Genomic DNA, 24,786 nt, shown 5'->3' on the forward strand with positions numbered 1-24,786 from the left:
CAATATACCCATCCAAAGTCAGTGACATTAAAGTGAATGTTGTCACTCGTAATCAGAGTTTAATTCTCCTAATGAAAGTCATGACAGTAGAGCAAAATACAAAGTTAAAAGTTTAAAAACACATTAAAGAGCTTTAAAGACTTAACAACTCTGCATGATTTTATCAGTAGAAATGACTTTAGAAGTCTGTGTTAATACATCAGATGATTTTGGCTGTACAGAACAGCCTTCTGAGGTGTTTAGAAATTGCTTTCATTTTCAACCCATAGATGAGTGGATTAAACAAGGGATGATAGAGAACTATTTGTAGGGTCATTACTAAGTGTGCAATTTTTGGAAAGTTGGATTCCACTCGAGCTATACTGACATCATAAGCACTCCAACAGGAAAAACTAATTAAAACCAACAGATGAGGTAAACAGGTCTCTGCAACTTTTTTTCTGACTTCTCTACAACTTTGATAAGATATTATAATTATCTTTATATATGTACAAATTATGAACAACATGGGGAGTATTACGAGATCTATTAAAGCAACCACACCATATATAGTGAGTAATCTTGATCTTACACAGTGGAGCTGGAAAATTGTATTGTTGCAAAATATTCCTTTTAAAGTAAAGTTACACAGTTTAGTTTCAGCACTTATTATTGCTGGGACTGCAATATGGCAAGCAGATACAAACCAAGATAGAATCAGCAAAATCCTCACTGTGTTTTTTGTCATGATAGTTGGATATTGCAGAGGTTTACATATAGACACATACCTGTCATAGGCCATGGCTGCCAAGAGTAAAAACTCTGAACTGCCAAAAAAGTAAAATGTAAAAAGTTGCAAGACACAGGCTGAATATGATATGATCTGTTTTTCTGATAGGAAGTCAATGAGAAGTTTTGGGTAAACAGTAGTGCTGTAAAGAACACAGTTCAGTAGCAAAGCTGCAATGAAAATGTACATAGGCTCATGAAGGTTTTGATGGATCACAATAAGAGACACAATAGTAGAATTACAGCAGATGATTAGAATATATACTGTAAACATGATTAGAAAATAAACATATCTGTATTTGTTTACTTTTACATACCCACCAATTGTAATATATGTTACATTTAATTCATCATCCATTTTAAGATTCTCAGAAATAAATAATGATGAATAAAACAAGCAGAATGTGTAACAAACATGCATGAATAAAAACTAAGAAAATAAGTCTTAGTGTCAAGATTTCCTAAATCATCGCCTATATCACCATCAATCGTCCAATCAATGTACAGATGCCTGACCTCAAACCTGCCTTTAGTGATTGTTCATCTCCATATTTAAGAAAGTGAACTATTTGAGTCTGAGGAAAGGTTTTTATGAGATGTAATCCTCCTCTAAGGATCTCATAATTTTTTTTCTCCAGCAGAGACACTAACATGTAAACAACTTCATTAAACTCTTGAGACCCAAAGGTATGCCGCAATCCAGGTGCACTCTTTTTTTCAGACCATTTCACTACAATGTTACTTCTTAAGATCAATTCCTCAAGTGTGCTCACATAATTGCAATGTGAAACCAAAACTAACAAAAATATCTACTTAAGTTTGGACCAGGTGGAGCCAGAGGCCCGCAAGTGGATGGCCTGGGGGGTTTGAGAGTCTGAGAACATGGGACCTTGGAAACCTTGGACAGACAGCCTTGGGGCTGGAGAATCAGAGGGTTGCAAAACTTGGGTGGACGGCCCAGGGGCCAGAGAGTCAGGAAGTTGGGGACCTGCAGAAAATGGCCGAAGGCGGGTCCTCACTGGAGCCAGACAGAAGGGCGACAACGGCGACAAAGGTGAGTCCCCTCCACAGCCCAGGCAGGAGGGTGACAACGAAAACATTTCACTTCCAAAGGCCATGGAGGAAGAAGGTTACAAAGACAGGTCCCTTCTGGAGGCTAGGCGACAGCAGCAAAGGCAAGTCCCCTCAGGTGGCCAGGCAGGAAGGGTGAAGGCAACAAAGGCAACAAAGGCAGCAAAGGACTGAGGGTGGCACAGATGTCTCCCCTCAGGTAACAGAGCAGGAGTTGGCCAACTCATCAACAGAACGGGCAGGACAGTTGATCAGGAGCCAGCAGCTTAGCCACAGAAGCAGTGGAGCTGATGTTGGCCAGAGCGCCAACAGAGGGTCTGGAGCTGGGCGCAGCTGACCCACTGCAGATGGGAACTCAGGGACTGTCAGCTGGGCCAGTATGAGAAGGTAAGGTGCATAGCTTGGTCAGGCCATGGACAGTAGTCTGGATGCATGAGTTGACTGGGGGACAAGAATTGGACTTGACTGGATCCTTGGAGCATGTGTTGGCTGGACTGGCTGAGCTGTAGACAGGGACAGGAACTGGAGTCAACCAGATCTCTGACTGGGGTTCTGAAACACGTGTCAGCTGGACTGCTAACAAGAGGTGATGAGCTGAGGTTGACTGGACCGCTGACTGGTTATCTGTAGCAGGTGTCAGCTGGGCTGCTGACCGGGAACAAGGAGCAGGAGTTGGATGGACCACTGACAGGACTGGTGTCAGCCTTGCCGTTGATGGGGGAATGAGCAGCAGGAGTCGGCTGGACCACTGACTGGAGACAATGAGAAAGAGTCTGCCAGACCACTAATGGGAGACAAGGAGCAGGACTTGGCTGTGATCACTGGGCAGCAAGGATTCTGGGCCGACGTGCAGCGAAGGCTAGGAGTACCTGGGCAGCTGAGCTTGGGACTGGCAACTGGAATCCCGGGGCTTATACTCAGGCTGGTAGCTGGACATCTAAAGCTGAGGCTTGGCCTGATCACTGGAAGCTTTTAGATGAGGCTTGGACTGGGAGCTGGAAACCTGAGGCTGGTAACTCTCTGACTCTGGATTAATGGGTCATTAACAAAATCCATAAGCCAGGCAGGTGAGAAAAAATCAGCTCAGGCTTTTGTGAAACCTCCCAGCAAACCTTCTCAACTACTGCCTCACTGTGCTATAGGCAAATATTAAACTGCAGCTCCCACCAAAGACATATGAGGCAGAAACTTGAGTCATTTCGATCTTTACCAAAAATAGGATCTGCTGGGTTAATTTTTTGTTTTCTGTCACAATATGAGCTACAGGCAAGGGAGATGGACCTGAAAATGTGGCCTCAGAGACTTGGCTAGCAAACAAAAATGATTCATTTCACCTAACAAAAGAATCACCAAAAACTCACTGACAAACAAACAAGAGAAAATCCAACATTAAAGTCCATGGCACAGGATTGGCTGACTGGATAACTACATGAATAAGCAAGTGTACAGGAGTTCCCAACGAAAGTGCTTAATGAATGAAGGCAGACCAAGTCCACAGGTCTTTGGCTTAGGCTGTTGGAGTCTGTTTCTCACTGTGTGTGGCAAGCCCATGATAGTTGACTGTGCATGAACAAGAAGACAACAACAGTATGGTTTGTTTTCTTTTTTATTTTGTTTTGTTGACAAAGCTAAGATTTGCCATATAGAAATCATCATAGCTGCGGGAGCACTGCACCCACAATATCTTTCTCCTCTCATCAAGTACATTTGTTTGTAAAGTAAAATGTGTAAATTAAAAAACAACAACAACAAAAAAAAAAAACAATACAATCCCTATTACCCAGCCAAGAACAGCCCATACCCTGTCGTTCTTGGTCACGCAACACATCCAGAGCCAATGACATTTATGTGAATGTTGAATGTTGTGGTTTAATTCTGCTAATTAAATTCAGTAAAACAAAATACAGTGAAAGCTGTGATGACTTCATGATGTTCAATAATACTGTTCATGGATTCACATCTCTACATGATTATATCAGAACAAAGACTTTAGTGGTCTGTATTAATACATCAGATACTTTTGGCTGGACCGAACAGCCTTCTGAGGTGTTTAGAAATTGCTTTCATTTTCAACCCATAGATGAGTGGATTAAACAAGGGATGATACAAAACTATTTGCAGCGTCATTACTAAGCGCACAGTTTTTGAAAAGTTGGATTCCACTCGAGCTATACTGATATCATAAGCACTCAAACAAGAGAAACTGATTAAAACCAACAGATGAGGTAAACAGGTCTCTGCAGCTTTTTTTCTGACTTCTCTACAACTTTGATAAGATATTATAATTATCTTTATATATGTACAAATTATGAACAACATGGGGAGTATTACGAGATCTACTAAACCGACCACACCATATATAGTGAGTAATCTTGATCTTACACAGTGAAGCTGATACATTGTGTTGTTGCAAAATATTCCTTTTAAAGTAAAGTTACACAGTTTAGTTTCAGCACTTATTATTGCTGGGACTGCAATATGGCAAGCAGATACAAACCAAGATAGAATCAGCAAAATCCTCACTGTGTTTTTTGTCATGATAGTTGGATATTGCAGAGGTTTACATATAGACACATACCTGTCATACGCCATAGCTGCTAAGAGTAAAAACTCTGTACTGCCAAAAAAGTAAAATGTAAAAAATTGAAACAGACAGGCTGAATATGATATGATCTGTTTTTCACATATGAAATCAATGAGAAGTTTTGGGTAAATACTTGTGCTATAAAGAACAGAGTTCAGTAGCAAAGCTGCAATGAAAATGTACATAGGTTCTTGGAGGTTTTTGTGAATCATGATAAGACATACAATAGTAGAATTACTGCAGATTATTAGAATATATACTGTAAACAAAACCAAAAAATAAACATACCTGTATTTGTCAATTTCCACATACCCACTAAGAGTTATGTATGTAACATTTAACTCATCATCCATGAATGTTTTCTAAAACTAAATGTTCACTAATGAAACAGGGAGATGATACAACATAACCAATGTACGTTAATGAAGATTTAAAAAAATCACCAATGTAATTAAATCAACACATAACCTCATTTGGAGTGTGTTATTCACATATCAGACCTTGAGACCCACAAAGTGAACAGTTTGAGACTGTTGAAAGTTTTTATTAGATTGCTTCACCCTCCAAGGAGCTCATTGAACTTTCCAGCAAGAAGGGGGCGCTAGTGAGATAGGCACATTGTAGTTTTTTTTTGTTTTTTTTTTCAGCTCTTTCTGACACACTGAGTTTTATTAGTTAAAAACTCTCATTTTAAACACTGGAGACCTGCATAGTTACAGTCTGCTTCATTATTCATGCCTCTGCCAGGGCCCAGTCCCAAGCTAATCATCACAAGCCTCACCTTCCTGTAATCCTGTAAGAAAATCCAAACCATTCAAAAAAGTGTTGTAATGCTGCAAACAAACCGAACCACGGTTCAGTTTGCACCGTTCACACCTGCTATTTTGGTTGAGACCAAACAGAAAAGTCTGAAGGTCCAGACCAAATAAGGCAGGTGTGAAAGCACCCTTAGGTAGTTTAGTCCAATGGTTCCCAACCTAGGGTTTGGGCCACTTGAAATGATCACCGGATAAATTTGGGAATATGTTTGATTAAAGATGAAAGGTTAAATAATACATTTCTGATTGACTATTTTTTTCTTTTTAGCTTTTGGGCTTAAATCTAATAAATTTTTTTGTATAATATTGAATTATTTGTAAAAAAAAAAAAAAAAAAAAAAAAAAAAATGAAAGGGGGAAACAGCTCAGCCACATCTGAAACATGACAAGGAGGCACAACTATACACTGAATTTACACAGTATATGAGGTCACAGGACAAAGTTATATGTTTTTATGCAAAATCTTAACCAGAAAATGAATTAGTAATTTCAGCTGTCACATAAATCTAGTGCAGTGAAAACAACAGTATTTTACTCTGAGATGTAGTGGTGTAGAAGTGTAAAGTGATTTCCGACAGTATTTGAGAAAATGCTCTTTGTTACTTTAACTTAGTTTGCTCTCCATAAATCATAGGGGGATCATCACAGATGTGGGAGTACCATCACCCACACATTTACTCTCATCCACACGTACGATCTTTCTCATCCCATTCGTCCAAACTCACAACATCTTTCAAGTATCAGCCTGAAGTGATTTTTTTTCTGCAGTCAGCATGTTCAGTGGAAAATTAAAAAACAGGGAACAGTAAATCTTATTTTCAAGTCCAGTTGTTGGTAAATTAAAGTCTGTGAAGTACAAAAATAATAAAAAAAGAAACATCTCTTTCACTGTAGTTTAGATTTGACACATTAGCCGTCTGTATTAATAGAATGCATATTACTGATATTGAATATTTAAACGTTGTCATTGTTACCTTTATAATCAGTATGAATTTTATCAATACACCCATCTACAGTCAATGACATGAATGTGAATGTTGACCCTTGTAAACAGGGTTTAATTTTGTTTAAATTCATGACAGTAAAGGAGAATATACTGAAAGTTGTGATGATTTCATGATGTTGAATAAAGAGACATTAAATACAGTTTAAGAATTCACATCTCTACATGATTATATCAGAACAAAGACTTTAGTGGTCTGTATTAATACATCAGATACTTTTGGCTGGACCGAACAGCCTTCTGAGGTGTTTAGAAATTTCTTTCATTTTCAACCCATAGATGAGTGGATTAAACAAGGGATGATAGAAAACTACTTGTAACATCATTACTAAGCGCGCAGTTTTTGGAAAGTTGGATTCCACTCGAGCTATACTGATATCATAAGCACTCAAACAAGAGAAACTGATTAAAACCAACAGATGAGGTAAACAGGTCTCTGCAGCTTTTTTTCTGACTTCTCTACAACTTTGATAAGATATTATAATTATCTTTATATATGTAAAAATTATGAACAACATGGGGAGTATTACGAGATCTACTAAAGCGACCACACCATATATTGACAGTAATCTTGAGGTTACACAGTGGAGCTGATACATTGTGTTGTTGCAAAATATTCCTTTTAAAGTAAAGTTACACAGTTTAGTTTCAGTTCTCAGTATTAATGGGAGTGCACTGTGACAAGCAGGTACAAGCCAGGCCAACACCAGCAAAATCCTCACTGTGTTTTTTCTCATGATAGTTGGATATTGCAGAGGTTTACATATAGACACATACCTGTCATAGGACATGGCTGCCAAGAGTAAAAACTCTGAAGTGCCTAAAGAATAGTATAGAAAAAACTGGAAGACACAGGCTGAATATGATATGAACTGTTTTTCAGATAAAACATCGATGAGAAGCTTTGGGTAGATAACAGTACTAAAAAGGACACAGTTCAGTAGCAAAGCTGCAATGAATATGTACATAGGCTCATGTAGGTGTTTGTGAATCACAATAAGAGACACAATAGTAGAATTACTGCAGATGATTAGAATATATACTGTAAACATGACAAAAAAATAAACATATCTGTATCTGTCAATTTCCACATACCCACTAAGAGTTATGTATGTAACATTTAACTCATCATCCATGAATGTTTTCTAACTCTGCATGTTCAATAATAAAACAGGCAAGCATGTAACAATTGCACACAAATAAAGATATTAAAAAGATGTCTCACCATAACAGTATGGAGAGCTCTTAAATTACATCACTAGCAGCCAACTTGAACAGTCTGTGGAGAGTGCTTTTATTAGATTGTTTTGATCTCCATGGATTTAATCAAACACTGCAGCAAAATAAATTCTCATATGTAAAACTAAATCAAACTGTGGAGGCCTGAAGTCGCACATCACTGTTTAACCTCTCTTATTTGAGTATAAGCCCCAAAATATTGGTACGGCGATAAAATGGGCCAGCTGGGCTGTAGCTAGCTGGTTAGCATGCTAACTTCAGTAGGTGAAACAATGTTTTGTTCTGAGAGTTGAAAACAGTTGACCTCAGAAATAAGAGAGGAATAAGTAAAACGGCTAGAATTAAATCAGAGAAAAATAGACCCCCTTATCATTATTTTTATTACTATTACAGGCCACTAGATGGCGCATTGTATTTGTGTGGTATAGGAGAGTCACATGGAAAACTGCTACAGCAGCACCTCCAGACAATCACATTTTTTTTATTTCTGTGTTATGGTGAAACATATAGAATGAAAAACATTACAACATATTAACAGGAGACCAAAGAGAATAAGGACATTACTTCTGCTACAATAACAAACTCCTGAACTGAACCGTTTTTACAGTTTTCTGTCTGGACATTAAAACTACAGTGTTGGTGCCCATATGTTAAAAAGAAGAGATGCCAGAAACAGGAGATCAAATAAGCTTTGGCAGCGATAATCAAAACTTACTACACGTCAGCCGCGTCAGTGAAGCCTTCAGCCAATCAGGACAAAGTGTTGTCGTCACGGAGGTGGTTCCGAGTCGGTCCAGCCAGAGGAAAGAAGCTGCAGGAAACTCGTGAGGTTTTTACGTCGTTTTACGAAAGTCGAACGCACCCGAAGAGCTCGATGTGTCTCCTCTATTCAGATCGGTAAATATACCTTTGAACTGGGAGTACGTGCTTGTTGATAAGAGTTGAACTCAAGAAAATGTTCTTTCAGAGAATTTTATGTGATGAGGGCTGTATGCTAGCATGCTAATGTTAGCAGACTTGTGTAGCGTGCGGTATTGTGTGGGGAAAGCTAACCCAAAACAACTTCACATGCACTTCATTTATTTCCTGGTTACTGTATGTAGCTAAATATGTTGTTTTATGGAAAAACTGAAATAATGGGAATGTGTTTAGTGGATCCAAAGAGCCTAAATTCGAGTTTAGTTTAGTTAAATAACTGACCAAGAGAAGAAATAGTTGTTGCTCTAGTTCAGTGCTGGTGAATGGCCATGTTAAACAAAATGGGACTGAATCTATAGTCATTAGTTTACAACAGATATTTCTGAAATCTAAGGTATGATGGAGGAAGAATAAATCCTCCTGCCATGAACATAACACCAAACTTAACATCTCTTCTATTCTTATTGCACAGAGGACCTGCTGTCCCCCCCAACCAGTTAGGGAGGCAGTAAATTTGGGGGCTCGATGGAGATTAGCATCTCATGTTTGACCCGCGCTAATCATCCAAGAACTCTGGGATCCTGATTTCCTGTTTCTTGAGCCTCCGAACTAAGTGTCTGATCTAAGGTTTCCAGAGATGGCCGCTCAAAGAAATCTGTGATGGGAAATCCATCAATAGCTTCATCAACTGACCAGCCCTGCCAACACAGACCTACTTTACAAGCTTGGAATATCATGCCAAGACGAGGAGCTCGACATGGAGCTCGACATGGAGCTCTTTGACTTCAATGTTGATTTTTTGAGAAGTAAACAACTGAGGAGCCTGGACAAGGGATGGCTCCCCTGTTTGTCTTTTGTGACCTCAGTTACACTTGCCTCAGACAGCTGATGGACACGTCCAGGCATCTGATGAAGAGGACGCAGACTCCCTGTCAAAGACGGAACCAGCAGTAGTTGCACCAGTGAGGAGTAAGACAGCACCAAAACCAGTGGTTGCCGATCAGCAGGGCTGTGCAATATGACCAAAATCTCATACCACATCGTAAGTAATCTCATATCATGATAATGATATATATCACAATACAGCACATTTTTTGTTCAATGAATAGTTTATCCATATGACCACATGGAAAGGACTATTGCTTTTTTACATTTTATGTACTCAGAAATGAATGGTACTCGTTCATATGTGATTATTTTTCTCATTTTGTCTAGAACTTCTGGGCATAAATATATTAGAATAACAAGAAATTAAAACACTCCTTTAAGTTTGAATTATAGCATTGTATGAAAACAACTAACAAAAGATGAATAGAAAGCACTTCAAATGAAAATGAATACAGACCTAACTAAATTATGTAAAATACCAACAGTAAACACTGTACTTTATATAAACGAGGCAACTCAACTTGTATGAAGTGTTTTCAGCTTAGCATTGTCTACCTGGAGTCAAGTGTTTTCACCAATGCACGAAACCCGTTTCTGGACTGTGTGGATTGAGGCCATGTCTTTGCAGATATAAGTTGCAATGTCTGCTGTTACCTCCTTTCATCTTCGCAAGTCTTTGTTACAAAAGCCTGTTCTAACGTTTGACTCTGAGGTGTACTTTGAGCACCTGGCAGGTTTTTTGTGCCTCTCATTCCTAAACTCTTTGTCCTCTTTGACTTTCGTAGGTGGTAGAAGAGGTTTGTGGTGTTTGAGGCTGTTGTGGGGACCAGTGTGAGGTATAATTTGCAGTCAAGTTCAGTTTTCTGGTCTGTGTCTTTTCATAACCAAACCATGTCCATGCTACAGAGGAAGCCCCTCGTTTAGGAACGAGCTCCTCCATTTGTCTTGACCCATCCCTCTCCTGTTCAGAGCTGTCTGATTCTGTCTCACTTTCACTCGCCATGTTGGTATTCATGTTTCTGCCTGCATCCATGTGCTGGGGTGACTGCAAACCGTCATTCAAATTATGAAAAAATCCTGCCGTTAACAGGGTACTTTACAACACCACAGTATAAAAATATATATTCCATTACATCACTCAGCTGTACTGCTCAGGTAACTATCAGGCCAAGTAGAGATTCATGGTGGGAAAATATTAATGAATTCAGTAAATGTGAGCAGAGAATGAATGCTGAATTTCATGTACAATGGGCCCAATGATATGAATTTCACATATCTGGCAGTGTTTTCCCTCTACAGTGTTTCCCATACATTGATTTATTCATGGCTGCCACAATATCACCATTGAGCACCACATATTGATTTTGTGGTGTGCATCAGTGCACATGTGTACAAGGCCAGGAACTGCTATGTTCAGCCAGCAAACTGAGTTAGCAGTGTGCTGTGAATCAATAGTTGCAACTCAGTGGAAACACTTAATTTCATAACACTGATGAAGTGAATCAGTAACACACAGGTGGGTATGTCTGGTCAGTAGCTGGTCTAATCTTTTGGCCAGCAGCAGCCTGGATAATGATCCAGACGTTCTGAACTGTGCATCCCTAAAGTACATCTGAACATTATTGTATATTTTAACTACATCATTGCTGCATGTCAGTGTAGTTTAATATGAACTTGTGTCATCTGGATTCACTTTGACTCACTGAAGAAGAAATCACCACAATCAAATAGAGCATCCTAGTTGCCTAGTGGTTAAGATGTATGCAGTGTGAGCATAGATGGTGGGTGTTGTTCTATTACATCTACCCACTGCTGAATTCTGTGGTCAGTGCCATTAAAGCACAGAGCGAAGTCCCAAAAACCTGGAGATTCTCTGGAACAGCAATAAACACTTTTCACCTGAGGGAGACTCCCCAAGGAGGGAATCCAATGTCAAAACAAAGGTTTTTTTTCCCAGTGTATTGGCTCTTGGCTGACAAACCGTTTGACCCCACAACTTGATCTGGTGGTACTGGCACTAGTTTTAGCCCATCTCAGGCCCCCTCTCTCCATTATCCCTTGAACTAAAATCTTCAGACAGTAGAGCCTAGTATTGCATAAATGGTCTCAAATTGTCTTCATGTGCCCATATAAGCAACAGTGTGGAAACCAGCTCAACCTTTCTTTCAAGGAAATAACCCATAAACCTAATGACATAAGAAAAATGAGAGAAACTTGGGAGAAAATTCAGAGACATTCTCCCTCTGCAGAGAGTTAGATTGCCCATGACTGATCATGAACAAGAACACAAGCAACATATTAATTATTGACTTGCATTAAATACCTTTTACATAACCATACCTTTTACAGAAGACATGACTGCACATAAGCATCATTAATACGTACATATGTAATGTAACATCACTTTTAATACATCACATTACTTTGGTTTGACAGATCAACCTCTTCAGGTGTTTAGATATTTCTTTCATTTTTAGTCCATATATAATTGGATTGAATAGAGGATGATACAGAGCTGTTTGTAAAGTCATTATGAAACGTGCAGCTGTTGGAAAATCAGACCCCAGTCGAACTATAATTATGTCATATGCACACAAACAGGAGAAGCTGATTAAAACCAGCAGGTGAGGTAAACAGGTCTGTGCAGCTTTTTTCCTGACATCTCTACAACTTCTGTAAGATATTATAAGTATCCTAGTATATGTAAATAGTATGAATAGAAAAGGGAAAAGTGCAGTGATTATCAGAGTAACAACACCAAATACAGATCGTGCTCTTGAACTCACACAGTGGAGACTGTACATTGAATTGTTGCAAAAAAATCCTTCTACTACTAGATTACAAAGTTTCATATCTGCACTCAGTATTACTGGAACTGCAGTCTGAAAAGCAGGGAGAAGCCAAGCTAGAAGCAGTAAAATACTGATGGTTGCTTTTCTCATGATAGTTGGATATTGCAGAGGTTTACAGATAGACACATACCTGTCATAGGCCATGGCTGCCAAGAGTAAGAATTCTGAACCACTTAATGTATAACACAGATAAAACTGAAAGAGACAGGCTGAATATGATATGATCTGTTTTTCAGATAAAAAGTCAATTAACAACTTTGGGTGGATATTAGTACTGAAAACAACAGAGTTCAGTAACAACGCTGCAATGAAAATGTACATAGGTTCATGAAGGTTTTTGTGAAAACAGATGAGACACACAATGGTGAAATTAAAGCAGATGATTAGAATATATGCTGTAAAAATGATAAAAAAATAAAGATACCTGTATTTGTACACTTCCACATGCCCACCAAGTGTTACATATGTTACATTAAGGTCATCATCCATTAATTTTGTCTAATAATATAAATGTTCAGTCATAAGACAGGCAGATTATATAAGTAGCATACAATAATACACATTTGTGAATAATAAATTTAAATTTTTTTAAAAATCTTTTAGAAATAGTTTCACAATATGACCTATATCCAACCTGTGTGGTAGTATGTGATTCATTCACTGATGCCTGACCTCAAAAAGCACTTGGCATCATCTCAAAATGTTTATAAAGTGAACAGTTTGAGTCCATGGAAAGTTTTTATCGATTGTCTCAGCCTCCATGGATCTCATTAACGTATCTACTAAAATAGATTCTGATATGGAAAGAACTTCATCAAACCCTGGAGGCTTGCAGTCACAGCATTTGACTTCTTTTACTTTACAATTGTACAAGACCACTCTCTTGGATGAAATTCAGTGTTGTTTGTACAGTATTGCAGTTTATACAGTGTTGCTTCTCTAATTAAGGATAAATATGTGTTTTCCCACTGCCAAAGCCATCTATCCAAGAAAAGCTTGGGGAAAGATCGTATTGACAGAAAAAAACTACTTTCCTCAGTAAGCTGAGATGGTGGACTGAGCGAATACCCTATGGGTATGTCTGCATTGCTGAGATCAACTGTCAGTGCTATTAAGGCACAGAGCCAAGCCAAGTTCATATGTAGGGATGCATTCATCCATCCATTTTCTTCCACTTATCTGTGGTCGGGTGGAGGTGGTGGCAGGCTAAGCAGGGTATTCCAGACATCCCTCTCCTCAGCAATGTTTCCCAGCCATTCCTGAGGCGTTCCCAGGCCAGGTAATCCCACCAGTGAGTTCTTGGTCTGTGGTCCTGAGTTGGACCTACCCAGAAAACCTCCAAAGTACCTTACTTTTACAGGGAGCATTCTAATCAGATTCCTGAACAATCTCAGCTGGCTCCTTTTGAGGTGAAGGAGCAGGGGCTCTACTCCGAGCTCCCGCCGGGAGCCAGAACTCCTCACCCTGTCTGGGTTTAGACAGCCTACAGAGGAAACAAATGTTTGACTGCCGTTCCCGTGACAGGCATGCAGAGGCCTGTACTAAGAAGCAGGTTCAACATACCCAGGATATCTTTTTGTTACCTGGCTTCACTAGACCTAACAATCATAGTCTGGCTAAGTGGTCTTATGATGCTGGTTATCAAGTCATTAAGTCAACCTAGGATTTCCTGAGCACATTCATGTGAAAGACGCAGAGTTGTTAGTTAAAAGCAGCGTTGTCAGAACCATGAGTAAAGTACCTAATATGATATGAGAAGTAACGCTGATAGCTGCATGTCATTTTGGTTCTAGTGATATCCAAAAATGACCCCTAACAAGGTGAAATGTGAACATTATAATCACATGACTGGAATAGTAACATTAGAAATGATTTCCAATTATCAAAGTCAAGCTGATGATTTATTGTAAATAAGTCCATAAATGACTTTTACTTACTGAGTGAGCATTTTTGCTCTTTAGTTTGATGGTGATTTATCCAAGTTACTGTGAGTATGTGATGCAGATAAATAGTGACAGTAATGTCAGACTGTTTCTGCTGCCAAAGCAGAGAGGAGAGGAGAGAGTTCATGTCTGAGCTCCATCTGACTGAAATGTTCATTTATAATAGTGGGAGATATTCAACAGTGTGTGGATAAAAGCATCTTTGTTCTATCAACATGAAGATATAACAGTCAATATGTGATCATTTAGTGTGAGATACTCTCTCTGTTTGTTGTGGACATTATTGAAAGACTGGAACAGCAAAACTGTTCCACTGAGCTATAAAAATATCTATTGATCTTTATTATTGGTCAGTTTATTGTAAACTCTGTCCCTGTTGGGTTCCTGCAGAAATGATGACCGTAGTTTTCCAGTGATCTGATTGGTCAGTGGTTGGGCTGTTGACAGGTTTTGATCTGATCCTCTGAAGTCAACCTGCCCCAGAGCAGGTTAGCTGTTGAGCATACATTACCAAGGCGATTAAGAAGTGAACCACTGTAAGACTGAAAAACTAGAAGTTACCTCGCTAACTGCAAATCCTGCTTCGTAGTACAGGCCTCAGGTCTCAGCAGACAGAAGTCACCTGACACCACAGCTGAGAGTATCAGAGCGGACAATAGAAACACGTCATTCTACCCTGCCTCGCTCTGTACTCCCAAGATAAGTGCTGTTCTCTTTCTCAACTGCCCAAAAATAAATCTGTATTAATTAAATGTTTAAAAAATAACTGCTATTTATTTCCATGTTATTTTTTGCAAAGGCAGAGGAAGCCCCTCTGCACTGCGGCTAAAGAGCTGTGTGTGGCATACTTAGAAAATAGATTTTTGACATTTGTCAGTCGATTCAGAATCATCTTCGTTCGCATTGCGGTGCATGTAAGCATCTATTTTTCCCCACCTCTGTTCAAATGTGAGGCCATCTGTCTGACAGCTAAAGCCTGGGCAAATTGCATGCAACAGGACAGTAATCCAAAGCACACCAGCAAATCTACAACAAAATGGCTGAAAAAGAAAAAAATCAAGGTGTTGCAATGGCCCAGTCAAAGTCCTGACCTCAACCCAATTGAAATGCTGTGGTGGGACCTTAAGAGAGCTGTGTATAAATGAACTGAAGCAATGTTGTAAAGAAGAGTGGCCCAAATTTCCTCCACAACAATGTTATAGACTAATAAAGTTCTACAGGAAAAAGATTACTTCAAGTAATTGCTGATAAAGGTAGTTTTCCGAGCTACTGAATCATATGTACTTAGCTTTCACACATACTCACCCCATATCTCCCATTTATCTTGACTGCAAACTACAGGACTTTTGCTCTAACACATATTTTGTGTATAAAGCAAAACTGGATTAAACTAAGTTTGTCAATTTTAGGCACAGGTTTTGAGATAATTTTAGTTGTCTGAAATCTTGCCACACTGCCTGTGTTACAAAACTCTGCTTTACAGCATGTCTCCCATTTATTTATATTATTACAGTTTGACATAATTTTATACTATTATTATTACCATATCTGTCTCCAAAAAAATGGTTAAAGTACAGCAGGTAATAGATGAACAATACCCCAAAAGCACAAAGATACATTTTGCTAAAGAAGTCCACTGGGGACAAACAACTGTTAGATCTCTTTAGGAAGTTTTGATACCCTTTGCAGTAATTAGATTAATCTGGCTTGGGTGGTCCCCAAATGGGTGCTGAAACTAAGCCTTATAATATAAGCTTTATAAAACCCTTGGAAAGCATACATGAAAACTACCTGAGGGAGACTCCCTAAGAAGGGAATCCAACATTAGAACAAGGGTCTTTTCCAGTGGATTGGCTTTTGGCTGAAAAAGTGTCTCAGGTCTTTGGGTTTGACAGCACAACCTGATCTGGTGGTCAGCAAAGTGCTGTCACTGGTGTCAGCCCAACCTAGCCCCTCTCCACTATCCCTTCAGGTGAAATATGCAGAGAGCAAAGCCAAGTATTGCATAAATGGCCTCAAATTGTCTTCATGTGCCCATATGACCAAAAATGTTGAAACCAGCTTGACCTCTCTATCAAGGACATAACCACAAAAACCTAATGACATAAGAAAAATGGGAGAAACCTTGGGAGAGGCAATTCAGAGACATTCTCCCTCTGCAGAGAGTTAGATTGCCCATAACAAAGCTGCAACAGACAGTAGAAGAAATGTGTTTTTGAATAAGGGCTGCATACTGAACTGCAAATACCATTAACATCCATTGCCATCACCACTACATTCTTATAGTATTATTATTATTAACATTAGTAGTAGTAGTAATAGTTGTTGTTCTTGTTTTTACAGAAGAAATGACTGCACTGCACAACATCACTTTTAATACATCACATTACTTTGGTTTGACAGATCAACCTCTTCAGGTGTTTAGATATTTCTTTCATTTTTAGTCCATATATAATTGGATTGAATAGAGGATGATACAGAGCTGTTTGTAAAGTCATTATGAAACGTGCAGCTGTTGGAAAATCAGACCCCAGTCGAACTATAATTATGTCATATGCACACAAACAGGAGAAGCTGATTAAAACCAGCAGGTGAGGTAAACAGGTCTGTGCAGCTTTTTTCCTGACATCTCTACAACTTCTGTAAGATATTATAAGTATCCTAGTATATGTAAATAGTATGAATAGAAAAGGGAAAAGTGCTGCAATTATCAAAGCAATAACACCAAATACAGATTGTGCTCTTGAACTCACACAGTGGAGACTGTACATTGAATTGTTGCAAAAAAATCCTTCTACTACTAGATTACAAAGTTTCATATCTGCACTCAGTATTACTGGAACTACATTCTGACAAGCAGGCAGAAGCCAAGCCAAAACCAGAAAAATACTTACAGTCGTTTTTCTCATGATAGTTGGATATTGCAGAGGTTTACAGATAGACACATACCTGTCATAGGCCATGGCTGCCAAGAGTAAGAATTCTGAACCACTTAATGTATAACACAGATAAAACTGAAAGAGACAGGCTGAATATGATATGATCTGTTTTTCAGATAAAAAGTCAATTAACAACTTTGGGTGGATATTAGTACTGAAAACAACAGAGTTCAGTAACAACGCTGCAATGAAAATGTACATAGGTTCATGAAGGTTTTTGTGAAAACAGATGAGACACACAATGGTGAAATTAAAGCAGATTATTAGAATATATGCTGTAAAAATGATAAAAAAATAAAGATACCTGTATTTGTGCACTTCCACATGCCCACCAAGTGTTACATATGTTACATTAAGGTCATCATCCATTAATTTTGTCTAATAATATAAATGTTCAGTCATAAGACAGGCAGATTATATAAGTAGCATACAATAATACACATTTGTGAATAATAAATTTAAATTTTTTTAAAAATCTTTTAGTAATAGTTTCAGTTTCACAATATGACCTATATCCAACCTGTGTGGTAGTATGTGATTCATTCACTGATGCCTGACCTCAAAAAGCACTTGGCATCATCTCAAAATGTTTATAAAGTGAACAGTTTGAGTCCATGGAAAGTTTTTATTGATTGTCTCAGCCTCCATGGATCTCATTAACGTATCTACTAAAATAGATTCTGATATGGAAAGAACTTCATCAAACCCTGGAGGCTTGCAGTCACAGCATTTGACTTCTTTTACTTTACAATTGTACAAGACCACTCTCTTGGATGAAATTCAGTGTTGTTTGTACAGTATTGCAGTTTATACAGTGTTGCTTCTCTAATTAGGGATAAATATGTGTTTTCCCACTGCCAAAGCCATCTATCCAAGAAAAGCTTGGGGAAAGATCGTATTGACAGAAAAAAACTACTTTCCTCAGTAAGCTGAGATGGTGGACTGAGCGAATACCCTATGGGTATGTCTGCATTGCTGAGATCAACTGTCAGTGCTATTAAGGCACAGAGCCAAGCCAAGTTCATATGTAGGGATGCATTCATCCATCCATTTTCTTCCACTTATCTGTGGTCGGGTGGAGGTGGTGGCAGGCTAAGCAGGGTATTCCAGACATCCCTCTCCTCAGCAATGTTTCCCAGCCATTCCTGAGGCGTTCCCAGGCCAGGTAATCCCACCAGTGAGTTCTTGGTCTGTGGTCCCGAGTTGGACCTACCCAGAAAACCTCCTTTTTCTAATCAGATTCCTGAACAATCTCAGCTGGCTCCTTTTGAGGTGAAGGAGCAGGGGCTCTACTCCGAGCTCCCGCCGGGAGCCAGGACTCCAGTGAGTCTATTGAGATCTGGTATCATTATCAGCCAAGTTCTTTCAAGTTTATGGGTTTGCTCAGGACTGTTGTATGATCTTTGCAGTGACCACAAATGGCTACTGTGAGTCCTTAGGAGAAAACATGTCAGTCAGTCACCACCTGTCCTGCTTAAACTCATCTTTGTCAAACACTACTCGAGTGACTTATAAAGCTGTTTGAGGTCATAATGCTTTCACTAATATACTTAAAAAGGTGAAATCTTTTGTCATGTTAGACTTTGTAGTGTGAGCATATGTCCTTTCCACTGCAGACTCGATGTGTATCAAAGTAGGAAAAGTACCAGAGTAAGCGATTGTTACAATCATTTCTGGCCAGGACAAATTATTATTATCATTGTGTCATTACAGAAAAGTGACTGTACATTAGCATTACAAACAACACTATAACTGAAACATTATTTTTGATACATCACATTATTTTGCTTTCACATAACAACCTCTTGAGTTCTTTAGATATTTCTTTATTTTTTAGTCTATATATAATTGGATTGATGAGAGGATGATACAGAACGTTTTGGAAAGTCATTATTAAACATGCAGTTTTTGGAAAATCTGACTTTAGTTGAACTATAATAATGTCATATACACATGAACAGAAGAAGCTGACTGAAACCATCAGGTCTAAAATAATGTTCAAAATCAGATGCTTGATACAAGCAGATTACACAACTAGAACACAAACAAAAATAAGAGCACTGTCTGAAGTCACTTACCTTTTTTACATGTGCTTATGCCCTATTATACAACACAACACTCTTCTTGTGTCTCACTGCCAAAGGTCTCTGTCAAAGAAAAGCTAGAGGAAAAATAGTGGTACCTGTCACAGGCCATGGCTGCCAAGAGTAAGAATTCTGAACCACTGAAGGTATAACACAGATAAAACTGAAGGAGACAGGCTCCATATGATCTGTTTTTCAGATAAAAGTCAATTAACAACTTTGGATAGATATTAGTACTGAAAAATACAGTTTAGTAGCAACACTGCAATGAAAATGTACATAGGCTCATGGGGATTTAGATGAGACACACAATGGTGAAATTATTGAAAATTAAAAATTGAAATTGAAAATTATTGCTGTAAAAATGATAAAAAAGAAAAAGATATCTGTATTTGTGCACTTCCACATGCCCACCAAGTAGTGTATATGTTACAATAACGTCATGTTATCTAAAATAAATATTTACTCATACACAAGGCAGATTAAATAGCCAGCATACGAGCCTACACCAGCACCTCACTGACCCTCCAATAACATCAGGTGAGGAGCACACTCAGATCAGTGAACCTCGAGAAGGCAGCTGGTCCTGATGGAGAAACTGACACTACTCAGAGCCTGTGCCGACCAGCTCTCAGGGATCTGGACTAAGATTTTTAACCTCTCTCTGGTCAAAGCCAACCATCCCAGCTTGTCTGAAATCAGCAATTATCATCCTGGCCCCCAAAACATCTGCCAGCACCAGTATTACCAATTTCAGGCCTATAGCACTCACCTCGGTGGTGATGAAATGTTTTAAGAGGTTAGTTCAACAACACATCAAGGCCTGCCTCCCTCCTTCGTTTGATCCGTTTCAGTTTGCCTACAGGGCAAACCGCTCCACAGAGGATGCCATCACCATCACACACCACGCTGAGCCACCTAGAACACCCTGGACACTATGCAAGGCTACTGCTGATCCATAAACTCCTGAACTCAGGTGGAGAGGGGGAGAGTGGAGGTTCTCTCAAACAGACCACAATGTGGCCCCAACTTGTCCTCCTCTGTCCACTCTTATACGCACTGTATACTCATGGCTTCACCCCCTCCCGCCCTTCTAACCACATCATAAAACCACCATGGTTGGGCTCATTTCTGGAGGAGATGAGGCAGCCTACAGAGATGAGGCGCAGCAGCTGACAGCAGCTGAATACTACAAAAACCGAGGTGATAATAGACTTCAGAAGGAAAAGGGTGGGTCATGCCCTCTCTACATCAATGGGGATTGTGTAGAGAGAGTGCCATCATTTAAATTCCTGGGAGTCCACATCTCAGAGGAGCTCTCCTGGTCCATCAACACCACTACAGTCATCAAGAAGGCCCAGCAGTGACTACACTTCCTGCAAATACTCAGGAAGCTCAATCTCAAACAGGAGCTGCTGACATCCTTCCATCGCTGTGCCATCGAAAGCTCCGTAACACACTCCCGAAACACCAGACTCACAAACAGTTTCTTTCCCTTGGCCATTAATGCAATATACAATAACACTACAATTTTAAGAGCAATGTTTGAGCCATATGTGAAGTGTAATATTATAGATGACCAGTAGCCCTTTTAGTATTTTAATGCCTGTCTTTTAAAGTCACATGTTGGTTTCATTGGTGTCTCTCACTTATTTTAGATGTTAATTTTTGAGCCATAGATAAAATAGATTCTGATGTGTCAAAAGCATTCATCAAACCCTGGAGGCCCAAAGTCACAGCATTGTTTGAGCTCTTGCCCTATTGTCCAGCACAACACTCTTCTTGGATGAAATTCAGTGTTGTGGTCTTAGTGTAAAAAATAGTTGTCACACTAATCAAGGATAAAGATGTGTGTGATGTGTGCCCTACTGCCAAAGGCCTCTATCAAAGAAAAACTAGAGGAAAGATAGCAGATGCCAGGATCACTGGGACACACAAACCTCTCCACCTCTACAAGGTGATGATTTTCAGAGGATACATTGCTAATGCATTCACGAAAAATCCTCACAGGAGCACTTGAGAGATCTTTAATACTGCATGACAGAAAAGCAGTAGGCTTGGGGAAAAATTCAGACACTGGGTCAAAATGGGGTTAATGTTATGCATGGTGGGTCATGCACCCAGTGTACAAAGTTTCTTTGGATAACATGACAGTCTGTCTTGAGCATCCTGGTGGTTGTAGAGGCCAGTGGTCTAGAACACGTCATATATTGCAATGACTCCGGTTTGATTCAGATTTGTGCCATGATGTTCAAACGTTAGTTTGCTATGGTATACCTGGGTCTGGACCTCTACATTTTCTGAGTATTTTGAGTGTTCTGAATTTTGTGTGTTGCACACCTCAGAGTCCACAAAAGGTATAGGCAAGACAAACCTTGTCCAATTCAGAGAAACTCTCCCTCTGCAGACTGTGAAAAGGCCCATGACTGACTTACAAAGCTGCAACAAACAGAAACGTGTTTTTGAATAAGGGCTGCATATTGATTTTTCATTACATTTCCTGAACTGAGGATATCGTTAATTATTTCCATGACAAACGGTGACAAAATTTTTTACACCATCGAAACAAATCCTTAAAATAAATACCTTCCAGAGATCATTAGACTCGCATATTATTATTATCACCACTGTATCATTATTATTATTACAAAAAAGTGAGTGAACATGTACACAGAAGTGAGTGTACACAAAGTGAGAGCATCACTAACACCGCTATAACTGTAACATCACTCTTAATACATCATATCACTCTGACTTGACAGAACAACCTCTTCAGATGTTTAGATATTTCTTTCATTTTTAGTCCATATATAATTGGATTGAATAAAGGATGATACAGAACTGCCTGTAAAGTCATTATGAAACGTGCAGTTTTTGGAAAATCAGACCCCAGTCGAACTATAATTACATCATATGCACACAAACAGGAGAAGCTGATTAAAACCAACAGGTGAGGTAAACAGGTCTGTGCAGCTTTTTTCCTGATATTTAATCTTTGATAGGATATTATAAGTATACTGGTGTATGTAAATAGTATGAAGAGAAAAGGGCAAAGTGCAGTAATTATCAGAGCTACAACACCAAATACAGATCGTGCTCTTGAACTCACACAGTGGAGATTGTAAATTGAATTGTTGCAAAAAATTCCTCTTACAATAAAATTACAAATTTTCATATCTGCACTCAGTATTACTGGAACTGCAATCTGACAAGCAGGCAGAAGCCAAGCTACACCCAATAAAATACTCACAGTTGTTTTTCTCATGATAGTTGGATATTGCAGAGGTTTACAGATAGACACATACCTGTCATAGGCCATGGCTGCCAAGAGTAAGAATTCTGCACCACTTAAGGAGTAAAATAAAAAAAACTGAAAGAGACAGGCTGAATATGATATGATCTGTTTTTCAGATAAAAAGTCAATTAACAACTTTGGATACATAGCAGAGCTGAAAACAACAGAGTTCAGTAACAACGCTGCAATGAAAATGTACATAGGTTCATGGAGGTTTTTGTGAATGCAGATGAGACACACAATGGTGAAATTAAAGCAGATTATTAGAATATATGATGTAAAAGTGATCAAAAAATAAAGATATCTGTATTTATTCACTTCCAAATGCCCACCAAAAGTTAGATATGTTACATTAAGGTCATGATCCATTAATGTTGTCTAATAGTAATAGTCAGTAATAATAGTCATGGAGAGAGGCAGTTCACATAAGCAGTGTACACTGATTCAAATTTCTGGAAAAACAATAAAAAAATAGCTCCACCTCACGCTATAACTGACATCCAACCTTGACTGGAGTGTATTATTAATTCACTGATACCTTACCTCAAAATGCACTTGGCGTATGTTGATCTCAGAAATGCAGAAGGTGAACTGTTGGAGCATGTGGAAAGTTTATTTCAGATTGCTTTAGCCTCCATGGAGCTCATTAAAGTCTCCACTAAAATAGATTCTAACATGGAGGGAACTTTATCAAACCCTGGAGGCTTGATCTCCCAGCATTGACCTCTTTTACTTGGTCTTATGCCCTATCGTACACCACAACACTCTGGATGAAATTCAGTATTTTTTTTTTAATTTTTGTGTCTGAGTGCATTATTTCCTTCTGATCCTGTCCATGAATATCACAAACAGGATCAGAGACCAGGGGCAATCAAACACCCACTGAAAATGTGTTTGACTTTGTTTCCAGAAAGTTGACCCAGCTCTCACTTTGCTCATACAAGGACCAGATAGCTCGCAGCAATGGCCTCAGTACTCCATATTCTTGTGGTGCCTCCCACAGGGTCCCCCATGGGACACAGTCGTGAACAGAACTCTGAGGAAGTGAAGTCTCTGCTGCACTTTTTTGATTGTCACTGTGGTGTTGGGTGACCAGGAGAGGTCCTCAGAAACATGTACTCCTGATGATGGTAGTGTCGTTCACAAATTTTATGGTGGTGTTGGACAAGTGGGATGGTGAGCAGTGCCATAAGTGTACAGAGAGTAAATGAGAGGGCCCAGCACACAGCCCTGAGGGGACCCAGTGCTGAGGGTGATGAAGGAGGAGGTGTGTGGGTCAGTTGTCACTCTCTGTGGGTGCTCTCTGAGAAAGTCTTTAATTCAGGAACAGATGGAGAAGGAGAGACTAGCAGTTTACCAACCAGGATGTCCAGTATGATGGTATCGAATGCCAAGCTAAAGTTGATGAATAGCATCCTCACATAGCTTTTTTGGTGTTCCAGGTGACTTAGCACGGTGTGGACAGTGATGGCTATAGCATCCTCAGTTGACCTGTTGGCTCTATAGGCAAATTGATGTGGTTCAAGGGGGAGTGGGAGACTTGTTTTGATGTGGTGGAGAACCAGTTTTTCAAAACACTTCATTATTACAGGAGTGAATGTGACCGGTCTGTAGTTATTCAGATCCACCGAGGCTGCCTTTCTGGGGACCGGGATGATGGTTGCTGACTTCAAGCAGGGGGGTATGGTAGCTTGTGCCAGGGAGATGTTAAATATCTCTGTGAAGACCCAGCAAGCTGGTCAGCACTTACCTGGGCACTTTTGGTGCAGCCTTCCTTGGATTTACCGAGCTTGACACACACCTCACCTCCTGTTCCTTCTGTTCGAGTGGCGGGGTGTCAGTGTCAGTTGGAGGCACAAGGGGTGTGGTAGTCGGCCTGCTCGCCTCAAACCTGGCAAAGAAGCAGTTTAGCTCCTCAGCCAGTGCACCATCAGTGAGCGTAGTGGTGTCTCCATGTTGTATTTTTGGACTGAGCATGACTGGGCCCCATGTGTCAAGGCCTGGCCACCAGACACTCGCTGGCAAGCTCCCTTCCCAAGGTGGGCTCCAAAAAGGGGACTCAGTTTCCCTAATCCCAGCCAGGCTCTAAAGCTCCAGTATTGCCATTTCATGGGGGTTTAGGAATTGCTTTTAATCTGGCTCCTTCCTGAGACCAGTTTACCCTGGGAGACCCCACCAGGCACTAGTTCCCCTGATAACACAGCTCTTAGGATCACACACAAACCTCTTCCACCAAAGTTAAAGGTGGCAATTCTCAGAGGGGACATTGGGGATGCATTCATGAAAACCATTATAGCAGTGAGATTATTCAAACAGAGAACCCAGTGTCAGAACAGGTTTTTCCAGTGTTCTACTGTTTATATTGTATACAGTGTGTAGTATCT

General features: G+C 39.5%; 6 protein-coding genes across 6 annotated transcripts; all 6 read right to left on the bottom strand.

Moving 5' to 3' along the window:
• Positions 1 to 199: 199 nt before the first annotated feature.
• Positions 200 to 1,126, bottom strand: LOC108881958 (olfactory receptor-like protein DTMT). Its single transcript, XM_018674168.1, has one exon. It carries the CDS (start codon positions 1,124 to 1,126, stop codon positions 200 to 202), a length of 927 nt encoding a protein of 308 aa, XP_018529684.1.
• A 2,723-nt stretch (positions 1,127 to 3,849) lies between these two features.
• Positions 3,850 to 4,776, bottom strand: LOC108881957 (olfactory receptor 4B1-like). The gene has a single exon (XM_018674167.1). The coding sequence runs from the start codon at positions 4,774 to 4,776 to the stop codon at positions 3,850 to 3,852; it is 927 nt and encodes a 308-aa protein (XP_018529683.1).
• A 1,677-nt stretch (positions 4,777 to 6,453) lies between these two features.
• LOC108881956 (olfactory receptor 11A1-like) lies at positions 6,454 to 7,380 on the bottom strand. Its single transcript, XM_018674166.1, has one exon. It carries the CDS (start codon positions 7,378 to 7,380, stop codon positions 6,454 to 6,456), a length of 927 nt encoding a protein of 308 aa, XP_018529682.1.
• Positions 7,381 to 11,703: 4,323 nt separating this feature from the next.
• Positions 11,704 to 12,630, bottom strand: LOC108881955 (olfactory receptor 11A1). The gene has a single exon (XM_018674165.2). The coding sequence runs from the start codon at positions 12,628 to 12,630 to the stop codon at positions 11,704 to 11,706; it is 927 nt and encodes a 308-aa protein (XP_018529681.1).
• Positions 12,631 to 16,465: 3,835 nt separating this feature from the next.
• Positions 16,466 to 17,538, bottom strand: LOC108881954 (olfactory receptor 11A1-like). The gene has a single exon (XM_018674164.1). It carries the CDS (start codon positions 17,390 to 17,392, stop codon positions 16,466 to 16,468), a length of 927 nt encoding a protein of 308 aa, XP_018529680.1. The 5' UTR covers positions 17,393 to 17,538.
• A 4,309-nt stretch (positions 17,539 to 21,847) lies between these two features.
• LOC108881953 (olfactory receptor 6N2-like) lies at positions 21,848 to 22,771 on the bottom strand. Its single transcript, XM_018674162.1, has one exon. The coding sequence runs from the start codon at positions 22,769 to 22,771 to the stop codon at positions 21,848 to 21,850; it is 924 nt and encodes a 307-aa protein (XP_018529678.1).
• Positions 22,772 to 24,786: the final 2,015 nt, after the last annotated feature.

Source organism: Lates calcarifer, linkage group LG1 (assembly GCF_001640805.2).
Source record: "Lates calcarifer isolate ASB-BC8 linkage group LG1, TLL_Latcal_v3, whole genome shotgun sequence".
NCBI classification, from domain to species: Eukaryota; Metazoa; Chordata; class Actinopteri; family Centropomidae; genus Lates; species Lates calcarifer.

Bases quoted from the DNA above. Each gene is read 5' to 3' on its own strand.
- LOC108881954 (XM_018674164.1), bottom strand. From the start codon at position 17,392: ATGGATGATGACCTTAATGTAACATATGTAACACTTGGTGGGCATGTG.
- LOC108881955 (XM_018674165.2), bottom strand. From the start codon at position 12,630: ATGGATGATGACCTTAATGTAACATATGTAACACTTGGTGGGCATGTG.
- LOC108881958 (XM_018674168.1), bottom strand. From the start codon at position 1,126: ATGGATGATGAATTAAATGTAACATATATTACAATTGGTGGGTATGTA.
- LOC108881956 (XM_018674166.1), bottom strand. From the start codon at position 7,380: ATGGATGATGAGTTAAATGTTACATACATAACTCTTAGTGGGTATGTG.
- LOC108881957 (XM_018674167.1), bottom strand. From the start codon at position 4,776: ATGGATGATGAGTTAAATGTTACATACATAACTCTTAGTGGGTATGTG.
- LOC108881953 (XM_018674162.1), bottom strand. From the start codon at position 22,771: ATGGATCATGACCTTAATGTAACATATCTAACTTTTGGTGGGCATTTG.